This window comes from Zootoca vivipara, chromosome 2, assembly GCF_965207765.1.
Source record: "Zootoca vivipara chromosome 2, rZooViv2.hap1.1, whole genome shotgun sequence".
Taxonomy (NCBI): Eukaryota; Metazoa; Chordata; class Lepidosauria; order Squamata; family Lacertidae; genus Zootoca; species Zootoca vivipara.
In genome coordinates, this window is record NC_142584.1 from 102,408,477 (window position 1) to 102,422,887 (window position 14,411).

General features: G+C 47.0%; 1 protein-coding gene across 2 annotated transcripts; it reads right to left on the bottom strand.

The window, feature by feature from the left end:
• Window positions 1-229: 229 nt before the first annotated feature.
• On the bottom strand, window positions 230-12,910 carry DALRD3 (DALR anticodon binding domain containing 3). 2 transcript variants are annotated; one of them, XM_035106829.3, is made up of 13 exons: window positions 11,597-12,910; window positions 10,353-10,651; window positions 9,221-9,489; window positions 7,811-7,869; window positions 7,594-7,716; window positions 7,237-7,307; window positions 6,701-6,759; window positions 5,538-5,620; window positions 4,200-4,323; window positions 3,264-3,322; window positions 2,226-2,339; window positions 2,044-2,112; window positions 230-822 (listed from the first exon to the last, which is right to left on the bottom strand). In XM_035106829.3, the coding sequence occupies exons 1-13, from the start codon at window positions 12,077-12,079 to the stop codon at window positions 703-705; spliced, it is 1,932 nt and encodes a 643-aa protein (XP_034962720.3). In that variant the 5' UTR covers window positions 12,080-12,910; the 3' UTR covers window positions 230-702. The 2 variants fall into 2 exon arrangements, with proteins under 2 accessions (XP_034962720.3, XP_088518724.1); XM_088662598.1 differs by lacking the exon at window positions 6,701-6,759.
• Between the last annotated feature and the right edge of the window lie 1,501 nt (window positions 12,911-14,411).

Genomic DNA, 14,411 nt, shown 5'->3' on the forward strand with positions numbered 1-14,411 from the left:
AAATCTTTGCAACTGCCATGGACAACAAACTCCCCCTGCTCTACGCAACAACTTTGCCTTCTGCCCAAACAGCAGGCAGACATCTGTGTTTGTGTGAGGCTACGCAACTTCGTTTACAAACTTTCCTTTCTGATAAGGATGCCAAAGATTTTCCATATGTGGGTAGGGACATTTGGGGGGCGGGTGTCAGTCAGCTCAGAACAGAATAAAAACAACCAGTGAACCATCATTTGCATCCATCATCTGTGCTTTCTTTGGGATAGCTCAAATGTCTGCTTTTGTGCCTTCGACCCGCTGTGAGCAAAACGGGAGGGGTAAAAGCAATGCCACCGCTACAGTGCTTAACCTGTATGCCTGCCCCCCCCGGGGGGGGAGTTTTTAGCCTATACGTTCCTAACTGGAATGTCACAACTTTGGCTCCACAAAGAATTTGAGCAGGCCCCCGCCATCCAGAATGTAGGTGAAGCCTGTGCCCTCTCTCTCCTCTCCAGCGTTGCGATTGGGTCGTTTTGTTTCAAGTCCAAAACATGGCATGTATCCAGGCCAGGCTGAGCTGTGATGGATGGTTGTCCAACAGCAACAGTGCTGCACGCACTCTCCCCGTTCTTGATCATGTGACTGCGCTGTCCATTACTCCTCGCAACAGAGCTGGCCAATGGGAGGGCCAGTGCAGGTTGCCTGTAGTCACCCCTGCAGGCTTGCTCAGATCTGGCTCAGAGGAGGCAGGTGGAGGGTGGCCAAGGCACTGCACAACACTTCTCTCACTGCTCTCATCAGCTGCAACCGGGCAAACATCTGACCGAATAAGTGGGGACGTGGTTCCTGTTGGGAGCAAAAATAGGATCGTCACAGGGGCCTGATACAACTCTCCGGTGCTCTGAGGGCTGAGTGGCGGGTTTGTGTCTTCCCTTAATGGGTGAATTTCTCCATTAGTGCCCTTGGACAGGGCCCCCTCCGTCACGCAGAGGGCGCTGGGTAGACCTGAATTTCGTGGGAACAAAGGCCAATGTGCCAGAAATTATGTTATTGACAGCTTTCTATGCTATGACAGCGGTGACGGTGACGGCATCAGCTGACTCTGAGCTATAAAATTGATGTCTGTCACTCTCACTCAAAGGCAAATTACACTTGTGGCTTTAGGCTCAGAAAGCCGATCCTTTTGTCTAACTCTTCACCTTAGTCAACGTTTTGAAAATATTAGTACATCCTAAATGGAAGCTTCCAGTTTGCAAAGCTTCAGAAATGAGCTTTACACGGTGGGAACAGAAGTCTTTGGAGCCTTCTGCTCCAAAACTATCTTCCTCTTTACCACGATGCTTGCAAAAAAATATGCAGAGGATATAAAATAGAGCGAGCAGAGGATATAAAATAGAGTGAGGCTTCTCCCCCTCACCCCCAGGTATAGTGCAGCCTTAGCATGTATGACTGAAGATGCCAACACAGCCGCCTGATTCAGAAATAAATAAAATATGCCAGGTTATGCCCAAGCTGCACCTCACTCTTCCCTTTATGAAAATGGTTAAACAAACAAGGAAGCCAAAGTTCACCACAGCTTCCTGTTCTGTCTGAACCAGGAAACTAGGATTGATGGTTTCTAAGCAAGCAAAGATGTGAAGCTGCTCAAAGATGGGTGACAGATTGTGGCTTATTTGGAAATCATTAACTGTAGTTCCAAGTTCAGACACAACAGGAAACCACCGTTAATTTCAGTTTCCTGGCTTAAAGGAGGAGTGAAATAGCTGCCAAGGAGCAGTCTGAAGGTGGGCAGAACTCAAGACATTTTCTGGCATTCGAAGTCAAGAACTGACAAACCCGAAGCTGGCCACTCCCTAGGCTTCGCAACTCTACAAAGCCATGCCTTGAATCCAGATTTGAGGATTCAAGATCAGTATATTTCAAAACGAGCCTAATACAAGTTTACCTGACTTGTAGCAAATGCACCTTTCGGTCCAGATGTTCATTATGTGGAGAGGGCCTGAGCCGGTGCAGTGTGGACTTGCAACTCACTGTATACCCCAGCGACTCTCCTCCCAGAGCACTTACCCCTAGGATATGCACCCGGTTGTAGTAGGAACTGAAATCCATGCTCAGCTGGATCAGGAACTTGCAAACCTGCAACACAAAGCAGAGCGATGCCAGATTCACCTATGGCTAAGAGGAAGCCAAACTGATACAGGGGAGGTGGGGAACAGCCCCACCTCACAATATCTGAAAACTCGGCTCACCGCCTCCGTGCTGGCTGTGACTCTGAGCCCAGCGCTGGAGATGGGCACCTGCATCACTTGGCTGAGGATCTCCTGGAAAGGCAGGATACTGTTGAACAACAAAAGCCATTCGCCCTGCGGAAAGAGGAGAAACATGTGGGAGTCTCTCAGTAGGCCAGCCTTCCCCAACCAAATGTTTTGGACTACGACGCCCATCATCCTTGACCACTGGCCGTGATTGCTGGGGCTGATGGGAGTTGTAGTCCAATCACCATTGGACCTATACTCATCCCCCAGTTTGTTAATCAGCAAGAAGGGAACTAAGCAATGAGATTTCAGACACAACAAGCACAAGCACCTGACTGTGGCATAGAAGCGGTCTCTGCAGCACACGGCGGTCTGGATTTGTGCAAGGCAGGTGTCTTGAGGCCTGTTTTGTAGCAGAAAGTTTGGACAAGATAATGTTTTCAGGGGCGCCCCAAGACATTTTGGCTCCCTGCACCCACAATGTTGGGAGGGTGTGAGGCTCTGCAAGGGCTTCCCTTCGAGGAAAAGCCCTTACAAAGCCTTGCCACCCTACCAGGCTGGGGGGCTGGGGGGGGGCGCGGAGATTCGCTAGCAAAGATGGGTAGTGGAATACCTGCATTGCTTCTGCAGGGGGCAGCACAGAGCGCCTGTAGGGGAACCGCTTGCCTTTCTGCTGCCTGAAGTGGTTGCTTTACGCCGCTTCATAGGTGGGCTGGCTCTGCATATTTTAGACCCTCCTCCATGCTTTCTATCAGTTGCCCTAACTTGGCTCAACCTGCCAAATGATGTTTGTGTTCCCAACAAATCCAGCTGATCCTATAGGAGCAGCCCTGCAGGCCTGGATTGTTGTCCAGGTGGTGACCATTTCACACAGGGGGTCCATTTCTGGCCCCTGTGCTTGTCAGCGGAGCATGTATAAGTACCCCCTGCCCCCGTTCTGCCCTCTTCCAGGTCCAAAAGGATCCACGCATTGAAAACCACGCATCAATTGAATGTGCCTACAATGGTCGCCAACTGTATTCTTTTGTTTACCTTTTCCCTGAGAGATGCGTAGTTCAGCTCCGAAGGTTGAGGAAAGGCTGGGTACAGACCTGGAATATGATGGAAGAAATTTGTTACCATCATAGGTAACAAGGATGGCAACAGCCTTAGGCAAAGGCCTTTCGGGGGATGCAATGATAGCCATACCGAGGGATTCACATTTCCTGCAGCAAAACTCCAAACCTGCCAGTTACACAGAGCCATGCAGATTAAACCAACTTTCCTAAGTTTACTCAGTTGTTGTTGTTGTTGTTGTTGTTGTTGTTTTTGTAATTAATCCCAACTGCAACTAAAAAGTGGGTGGGGAAGCTGCAATATTTAGCAGTTCTAAAGAGCAAAATAAAGGGCTATGTGGCATTTTGAGAGAGCAGCAATGAAAGGGAAAAGGAGCTTGGGCCATGCAGAAAGACATAAAGGGTTATAGGCAATGCGAGCTCTGTCCAGCAGGTCTACGCTGAGTAGAAATGAACTGAAGGCAGCCCATAGTGTGTGGGCACACCATCCCTCAACCGCTAGAGGGATGTGCCCTTCTTGTTTCTAAGACTGGGAGACACTGTGTGAAAGTTTCAAAGTCTGCCTCTGTAGTCATGAGGTGTGTGTGTGTGTGTGTGTGTGTATGTGAAGGGGGAAAGTGTCACAATTCCACACATGGCAAACGTTTTAATATCAGGTACCTTTCTGAATGCTTTTAACCAAGCCAAGGAGATTGATAGTTTCTGGCCATCTGCTACAAATCACTGGCCAATGCAAGGGACCCTCCCTCCTCCAGAAAATTCAATAAAAAAAATCATTCCATTAGTATCTGAAGAAGTGTGCATGCACACGAAAGCTCATACCAATAACAAACTTAGTTGGTCTCTAAGGTGCTACTGGAAGGATTTATTTTTTTGGGGGGCACAGTCTGCATGAAGGGGGGGGGGCTCTCACCTTGCTCTACTGCCTGCTGGTACGTTTGAAAGAGTGTGGCCAGCCGAGCACAGTTGTACATCACAAAGGCTCCACTCTTGGTCCCTTTGGTGGAGATGCTGGTCTCCTCCACATCCAGGAGAACCTGAGGATGATGCAAAAGTCAATGCTGGGGGGGGGGAGCAGGCAGAAAATGCCAGGTCTAGCCCAAGAAGTCCCTGGCCTCCTCTGCAAGCTACCAAGGTGCTCTTCTCCAAAGAATGAAAGTAAAGGGAGCACCGGCCACCATCTACCTCCACTTTCCAGAAAGGGTGGCCTTGCCCAGGCCAACCCAGACTCCCTCCTCCTGGAAGAGGGATTCTGACAAATCCGCCTGCACAAGGCTAATTTTGTCTGTTCATTTGCAACTGTACTTTATTCATGGCCCATCACATCCACACCTGTCAAGGTGATGATAACCACCACCCCTTCCCTTGGCCCAAAGTAGCCTGTTGCATTCTTCCGATTCACTCTAAGCCGGTTTGCTATACGTCCTCAAATTCATCTACCCTCCCCAGTGTTGCAGTGCCTCTGTCCCCATACCTGTGTACCTAATCACAGTTTTTTTTAAAAAAGGGTTATGGGTTTGGCTTGCTTTTGAAGCGAGACCTTCTCAGCTGCTGTAACTTGGGACTGTAAAGTGAGGGAGCGGCTACCACATGAAGCATGATCCACCTTTTAAACCAGGCATGGCCACACTTGGCCCTTCAGCTGTTTTGGGACTACAATTCCCATCATCCCTGACCACTGGCCCTGTTAGCAAGGGATGATGGGCGTTGTAGTCCCAAAACAGTTTGGCCATGCCTGTTTAAACGCTTCTGGTTATACAATAGCTGGGATATATATAGAAACTGTATCCCACAGCCAATGAACTCTTAAAAAACCCATGCCAACGAATTCTATATTCAGGATAAAATGCATAAACACACACAAAGAAAGGTGCTGCCTCTGACGGTAGAGCCCAGCCACAGTGGCAATCTTCTACCTCCTCTGTCAAAGGCAGTATGCCTCTAAACACCAGTTGCTGGAAACTGGAAGTGGGGAGGGTAGCTGTTGCATCTTGTGAGCTTCCCACTGGCACACAGAAGGACTAGATGGGCATTTGGCCAAATCTAGCAGGGCTCTTGCATTCTTCATTGCAATACAGCAGCCTCTTCTTATGCTGGCATGAACCATTTAATGCAGCGCAAGTATAAACCTTGCAATTTTTCCAAAGAAAGCAGTTCCACGCAGCTGAAATTATGGCACTTCCGCCCATCAGCAACCCAATCGCCTCCTGACTGCGAATGCAGCACACCTGAAAGGGACTCCTCCGCTTACCTGGTTCCGGTGGGTCGTGCTCAGCATCTCGAATCGGATGGCAGCTGATGTCAAGACGCCGACTGTTTCCGTCCAAGTGTCGTCTAGGGGAAGGAAGCCAGGGAGGAAAGGACCAGCAGTTACAAAACCATTGATAATTGAAAGCATTCCTTTTTTTTTAAAGAAGCTTTTGATTCTATTGCCATTTAATGGCTCTTGTCTTTTGCTGCTCTTTTTTAGTTTGATCATTTTTGTGTTTCAATTATTGGGTTAACCGTTGTTTTAATGTTTGCTTTCATTTTTATAAGCTGCTCTGACCGACTCCTTTGTGGCGGGGGAAAGCACGGCTATAAATTTGTTAGATAAGTAATTTATAAATAAAAAGAAGCTCAGTGGAACTGGAGTGTTTGGTGGAAGAGACCATTTGGGGGCCGGGGGGCCTCCAGGAGGAAATTCTTATGGCTCCCCTATCCATCAGGGTGAAAGGAAAGTCTGGTAGACTCATTTGTTGTTTAGTCATTTAGTCATGTCCAACTCTTCGCGACCCCATGGACAAGACCACGCCAGGCACTCCTGTCTTCCACTGCCTCCCGCAGTTTGGTCAAACTCATGTTGGTAGCTTCAAGAACACTGTCCAACCATCTCGTCCTCTGTTGTCCCCTTCTCCTTGTGCCCTCCATCTTTCCCAATATCTTCTCTTCTCATGAGGTGGCAAAGTATTGGAGCCTCAGCTTCAGGATCTCTCCTTCCAGTGAGCACTCAGGGCTGATTTCCTTCAGAATGGATAGGTTAATCTTCTTGCAGTCTATGGGGCACTCAAGAGTCTCTTTTAGCACCATAGCAAAGTCTTTTCAAGCATTTGAACAGGACATCCAACGAAGTGGGCAAGAAACCCAGAATACAGTGGAACCTCGGTTTATGAACACCTCAGTTTACGAATTTTCGGTTTACGAACACCGCGGACCCATCTGGAACGGATTAATTCACTTTCCATTACTTTCAATGGGAAAGTTCGCTTCAGTTTATGAACAGACTTCTGGAACCAATTGTGGTCATAAACCGAGGTACCACTGTAATAGGAAGAACAACCCCCAACGTGCCAGCTGTAGGACACATCTAAACCTCCCAGAAGCAGAAACAAGGAGACAGAACAGCACGCAACAAATGAAGAGACAAACCTTTACCTTGAGAGAGGTCTCCATATTTCAGCACTGAAGCCTCGTGCATCTGGGAGTTACGCAGCCTGTAAGCAAGGAGATGGTGCAGCCCCTCAGAAAAGAGAACATGTCATACATACTTACAGTGCCACGGGTGCAAAATCAAATGCTGAATAATACTAGTGCTGGTGGGAAAAGGAGGGGAGAGAAACCCCATCCACATGTGCAGGCTTAGTACCGGTAAAGTTTCTCAATGCATTCTTACTCAGGCCACAATGCCAGGAGCCCCACCATGCTCAGGACTCTGGAAACAAAGCTGCTTGTCCAGAGTCAAGAATGAATGCTTAAGAGAGCATCACAAACCAGTGGATTATCAAGCGGTTGTAATGCAGTAATTTCCGTGGGCAACCAAAAGGTAAGCGCAGAATACCCAGAAGGTAGGCGCAAGCAAGAGCGTGCTTTCATCGCCAGCTTGCCCTTGCGGGAAAATAACCACTCCACTGTTATTAGCAAAGCGGAAGGGTCCGGTGTGGGAAGGGTCCTGGCAGAGAAAAGTAACTTACTGGAAATACTGAAGAGCACCCATGGGAGAGGCACAGCGTGTGACTTTGACGGGCCCACAGACAAGGTGTTTCTAGGGAATAAGTAGATAACAAAGCATTAGTCGCCCGCAACCACCATGTGCCTGCTTTTTGCAATAAAAAGAATGCACCTATTGGCATAAATGGGAGCTTTCCTCCCCTTTAAAAAAAAAAAACGGAGGAGGAAATTCCAAGTGGGGCTGCAGTGAGGTCAAAGGTCAAGGTCCCTTCCCCTAAGCCACGGTCCCAATCTGGCCCCGCAGCAACCCAACGTAGCAGGAAGAGTTTTGCATACAGCTTGTACTGCAGGCCATCCTGGAAAGAAAGGGCACTCCTCACCTGTGAAACTGCGAGCACTCGTGGCGCTAACAGCCTCAATAGCAAGTCCACCTTCTGCTGCTGGAAGGCCTCCTCGCTGCTCACCACATGCACAATGCTGCAGCGTTTTTCTGGCGCAATCACCTGCAGAAGAGCAGCAGCTCACATGAGATGCAGCGACCACACAAGAAGGTAGCTCAGTTCACCCCCGGCTGAAAGTTTTCACCCGTCTACTCACCGTGCACTGCAGGGCCACACGCTCCAGCTCAGCCACATGGCGCAGCTTTTCCTCTGTCACTGAAAAGGAATAAATTATTATTATTATTATTATTATTATTACTATTACTATTACTACATGTATGCATGCATACATAATTTTATTTGCATGCTGCCTTTCCATGTGTTGTGGTCTAAACCACTGAGCCTAGGGCTTGCCGATTGGAAGGTCGGCGGTTCGAATCCCCGCGACGGGGTGAGCTCCCGTTGTTCGGTCCCTGCTCCTGCCAACCTAGCAGTTCAAAAGCACACCAGTGCGAGTAGATAAATAGGTAGTGCTCCGGCGGGAATGTAAACAGTGTTTCCGTGCGCTGCTCTGGTTTCGCCAGAAGCGGCTTAGTCATGCTGGCCACATGACCCGGAAAAACTGTCGGTCTGCTCCCTTGGCCAGTGAAGTGAGATGAGCGCCGCAACCCCAGAGTCGTTTGTGACTGGACTTAACTGTCCTTTAGCTTTTTTTACTTTTCCCATAGTTCAAACCACGCTCAAGGCAGCTTACAACATATAAAAAAATACAAAACTACAACGTAACAAAAGTAGTCATAATCCGATAAATTTTAAAAATACAAAATGAAGCTGAAAAATTTCCACGCCAATCACACCAAAATCTAAAATGAAGATACCAAAAAAAACCAGCAGCAACAACCTCCCCCCACACACACACACTAAACCACCCAAACAATGCCCCAGCCCCACCTTTCCTAAAGACAACTCAAGGTGGGATACATAGTTGTCCCCATGCGCCATGCATCCCCAACCCATTATATCCTCACAACAACCTTGTGAGGTTGGTTGGGCTGAGGGTCAGTAACTGTCCCAAGGTTACCCAGTCATCTTCATGCCTGAGTTAGCTCTTGAACCCTGGTCCAGGTCCCAGCCCCAACACTCCAACCACAATTTCACACTGGCTCTCAGGGAATATTGTGTGAAGGGTGTTCCGTTTCTGCTCTGCCTGCTTCTGCAGCTCCAGAGCTCTTGTTTCCTAGGGCTTAGCGCAACCAAGCGGAACTAATTCAACCATGATCCAACCACAGCGCTTTCCTTGATAAAAAACACCTGTCAGGTCAATAGACTTGGTATAACAGCATTGGACTGGGTTTCCAATTATTTTCTTTATATTTTATATATAAATAGGCTAAATAGGCTAAGAGAGAGTGACAGGCCCAAGGTCACTCAGCAAAAATTTGAACCCTTTTCTCCCGGGTCCCCTAGTCCAACACTCTAAGTGTTACACCACAGTGGCACCCTTATTAGCTTGGCAAGTCATCTTCTCAATCCTCAACCTACATTGTTGTGAAGAGAGATACAAAAAGACCCCTGTCTTAGGGATAAGGCAAGCATCTGTTTAAAAATGATAAAATAAAGCGCCTACCAAGATAGACGTCCACATTTGGGTCATAGCCCTCCAAGTCTTCCTGCTCCCCCTCAAGGAACCCTTTCAAGTGCACTTTGCACACCACTCCATTCTGCTCCGTCTGGTCAAAAGTGGCATGAGAACATTGGCGAAGGTTTTCCTTCATGGCTAGAATCTCCTCAGGGCTTTGGGAGGCTTCCAAACCTGAAGGCCACTCAACTCGTAGCCGACGCAGGAATCTATGGATTTCCTCATCAACCGAAGATGGGACCAGGTGTACGTCCACCCTGAAAGGCAAAGAACCACACAAAACATTGGTCGTACAACCGCCAAAGCGAGCAGAAGAAAAATTCTCCATATTCTACTCAAAGAATAGCTAAATGTCCCGTATGGGCCAATTAACTGAGTGCTGGATTTAAAGGCTCGGTGGTAGAGCACTGCTTTCCAAATCTGAACTTCTCCTCCACAGAAATGAAGGCTAGAACCAAGAGCTCTCTTAAAAACAGGTAAGGTTCTCAGAACGGTGCTGAAGTCCTAGAAAGGACAATACTGTTCTCTCCAGGACACAGCACATCCACAGCTTATATAACCAGCTCTGAACTGTGGGGAGGACAAATTAACGCTGCAATCGTCTGCATGCCAACTTAGAAGTCAGCCCTACTGCAAAGGATGATATGCTTCCATGCTTAGAATGAAAGATATGAAGTGACACAAGAGGATAAAATTGGAGATAAAGAGGATATGGATTTAGAAATATATGAAAATAGAATGCATGCAGAGATATATATTTATAGGAATATATAGATAATAGAATTTACAGAATTAAAACAATGTGAGAAACAGAAGTCGAGTAGGTAGTGGAGGGAAGTCAGAGCGGGGGAATGGTGGAGGGTGGTGTATTGTATTATGGTTTTTTTGCTTGTATTATATTTTTTGTTGGTATTTTTTTTTCTTTGAAATTAATGTATGAGATGGATTGTATTGATCGTTATAATTAATAAAATTTTTTAAAAAAAGTCAGCCCTACTGAACATTGTTGCATCTACTTCTCATTGTGTGTAAAGTTGTAATAAACAAATAAGAAAGCCACACATGTTTCTGGATCCGTGACGGACAATTAGAATAGGTCCATCTAGTTGCATCTACTAACCCTTGAGCTCGGAGTGTGCCTGCGAGGTGGTCAGTGACCAGGATGGCTCTCAGGTGACTCAAACTCAGCGAGTTCAGGCCCTTGCAGCTGTGCAGGGGCACACAGTTTAGGAGGATGCTGTGCCCATGGGCTGTCTGAGGGGGCTCCGCATACACAGGAATGGCTTTCAGGACCTGCTCAAAGACAGCAGGCCTCTCTAACTGCACAGTCAGTCCAGCTGGGCTCTTTTGGCAACTCCGGATGGGTGGCAACCCTGGGCGTTTAAGTGAAGACACACACTCAGCAACGCCATCGGGAACCTGTTGTGATACAAGAAAAGGCAGAAGAGTCAAGGATTCCTCCTGCTTTGGACTGTTCAGGAGCAGAAACAAAGCAGTTCACCATGTAGTTAGACTAAAAAAAAAAGACAACCCAATTTTCAAGCACAGCTGTGGGTGACATATTAAAACCTGGTCTCTAGATCACTAAAATAAACTGCTGCAGGGAAATAATTGTGACTTCTCCAGTCAAGTCATGTATAAGATACCTGGAAAGAGGAGTACAGTATAAATAAAATATGGAATGATAAGTATTGGTGCTGACCTTTAAAGCCCTAAACAGCCTTGGCCCAGTATACCTGAAGGGGCATCTCCACCCCCATCGTTCAGCCCAGACACTGAGGTCCAGCTCCAAGGGCCTTCTGGCAGTTCCCTCACTGCGAAAAGTGAAGCTACAGGAAACCAGGCAGAGGGCCTTCTCGGTAGTGGCCCCTGTGGAATGGCCTCCCTCCAGATGTCAAGGAAAGAAGGAGCTATCTGACTTTTAGAAGACATCTGAAGGCAGCCCTGTTTAGGGAAGTTTTTAATGTCTGGTTATTGTGTAATATTTAATGTCTGATTATTGTGTAATATTTAATGTCTGAATATTTAATATTTAATCTTTAATGTCTGAATATTGTGTAATATTCTGTTAGAAGCAGCCCAGAGTGGCTGGGGAAACCCAGGCAGTTGGGCGGGTACAGTAATAAATTATTATTAGTATTAGTATTATTACCATAGAATTGTAAGAGTTGTACGAGTTCCTAGGGTCATCTAGTCCAACCCCCTGTAATGCAGGAATAGTAAATCACAAAGCACCACTCGACAGCTGGAGATGGCAGGTACCTCACAGCGGAACTAACTATTTGCATACCAATAAATGGATACAGGCAAGGCATCCCCGCCCCATCCCCCCGCCCCCTTTTCGCGAAGGACACGCCCCCTTACCTGCCCGTCCGCGAACATCGCCATCAAGGCAGCCTGCGGAGCCAGGAAATCCCTGCTACGTAAGTTCCGGGCGCTGCTCTCCTTGAACCAGACCGGGCCGCGAGCACCGACCCCGGCCTTTCCTCGGAGAACAGCGTTCAAGGCCTCCAGGGTCTCGGAGACAGACATGTGGCTCTCGAGCGTCTCCATGGCGACCACAGGCACCGGCGACTCCGGAATTCTTTCCTGGAGGGCGGGGGAGGGGGGAAGTCCGCCCGGTTTTCCAGGATGTGATGTCATGATGGAGGGAAACATAGAACTATAATATAGACTGACTTCCGGGTGGAGCCAGAGCCGGGATGGCCATCGTAGCAGTGGGATTCTGCCACCCTTGGTGTTGTCGATTTTAAAAGACAGATTTTTTTTAAGGCATAAGCTTTTCATCAGGTCCACCGAGGCTTGCGCCAAAATTAGTTTCTTACAGCACATTGTCATACTATTCATGTCTACTCAGAAGTAAGTCCTGTTGAGTTCAATGTAGTTTACTCCCTGGCAAATGGGTATTATTATTATTATTATTACTATTATTATTATTCATTTACTGCCCTATGCCCGGAAGTCTCAGGGCGGTTCACAGAACAAAATAAAAATAAAAACAGCAACCCAATAACCCCCTACTAGGATTGTAGACCTAGGCTCTATATACATATGTAGCCTTTGAAAACACACATGGGTCATAGCATTTTTTGTACATAAAGGGTAAAGGTAAAGGGACAACTGACCATTAGGTCCAGTCGCGAACTACACTGGGGTTGCGGCACTCATCTCGCTTTACTGGCCATGAGAGCCGGCGTACAGCTTCCAGGTCATGTGGCCAGCATGACTAAGCCGCTTCTGGCGAAACCAGAGCAGCGCATGGAAACACCATTTACCTTCCCGCCGGAGTGGTACCTATTTATCTACTTGCACTTCATGCTTTTGAGCTGCTAGGTTGGCAGGAGCAGGGACCGAGCAACGGGAGCTCACCCCGTCACAGGGATTCGAACTGCCAACCTTCTGATCGGCAAGACCTAGGCTCTGTGGTTTAACCCTCATAGAGGTTTGCAATTCTGCATGCCTTTGCACGATAATGTATAGTCTAAAAAGGCAGCTACTTGCTATGTTGTCTGTACGCAAAGGTGGGCATGTTGAGTTGCATTTGCTGCTTTACTAACCCTATTTGAAAAGGTTCTTTGGAGTTCTTCGCAATCTCTCTTTGTTATAATGGACCTAGACAACTGAGTGTCACCAGCAAACTTGGCTACCTTACTGCTCACCCCTCACTCTTAATGATATGTGAAAAAGTTAAAAGCACAGGTCCCAATACAGTTTCTTGGGAAAACTCTACCTTCTACATTTCTACATTTATTCCTGCTTTCTGGTTTTTGCTACTTAACCAATTCCTAACCTACAACAGTACTTCGCCCCTTGTTCCATGGGTGCCAAGCTTACTCAGAAGTCCTTTGTGACATAACATACAACATTTTTGGAAACTATATTTATAGTTTTAATTCTATCAGTGCTTAATTGTTGTAGTTTTTTGTTTTGTTTTTCATCCCTATATTTTTAGTTGGTCTTGTTTTATCTGTAAGCCACTTGCACTGGAGTTCCTGTCAGGGGAAAAGATGGAATATAAATCTTCTTCTTCTTCTTTAGTGATCAGTTGTAGCTGAGTAAGATTGTCTTTCATGAACACAGTCTAACAGTGAGTCCATTAAGTGACTGTGAAGGCCAATTCTGGATCCACACGTCGTTCCACAGTGGGGACATAGCTTTCCGGGCGGCAATTGATCACGGTGAGGGTTTGCCAAATGTGCCTTCCTCTTAACATGTTTCCCTTTCGTCCTGAGTTTGAGCGTCTTCAAAGCCCATGACTGTTCTCCAAAGGCTGTTCTCCAATTGGAGTGCTCGCAGGCCAGTGTTTCACAATTGTCCGTGTTTATCCTACATTTTTAAAGATTTGCCTTGAGAGTGTCTTTAAACCTCTTTTGTTGTCCACCAGTATTTTGCTTTCTATTATTGAGTTGGGAATAGATTAGTTGCTTTGGAAGATGATAATCAGGCATCAGCACAACATGACCAGTCCAACGAAGTTGATGTTGAAGAATCATTGCTTCGACACTGGTGGTCCTTAAGAGTAATTTGGAAGCAATCCCACTTAATAGGATCTTGGAAGGGCTTGAGTGTTCATTTGCACCTTGGTTTCCTTCCTTGAAGCCTGCGTTGAGGTATCTTGATAGCCAACGTAGAACGCATTAATCAGTGATCCATCCAGCAGTCGTCAGCATCGCTCTGGTAAGGAGCACATCACTTATAAATAATAAGTATGAGAATCTCTCAGGGACTGTGTCGAAAACTATAGGCTGTTATTTATAGGCTGGGTGGCACTACGAACAATGGAAACTGTTTGAAATAAACCAGAAGCAGAAGTGAAACATCCCCAAGCAACTCGCCCTGTCCAGGCCAACAGAAATGCAAACAAAATGCAGACACTGAATGTAATATTTCTAATGGCCAGTGGAGGCTAGTCCATATGGGCAAATGAAGCACTGCCCCATCATCCTTAGTCTGCCCTCAGCCAGCCCCCACCAGCCCATCTTCCAATGAGTCCAGTGTGGTGTAACTGGCTATCATCTTCCTTATCTGTAGTCTCAGTGTTGCCCTTATAAAACATAGGAACAAAGCTTAAGATGAGTTGGCTCCGCTAATTATTGAGTGTACTGCTGTCTGGCCTCCCTGCCTTCTGCTCTACCAGTCTCAGTGGACAGATGAGACTGCTGCTGGTGGCTATTTTGCA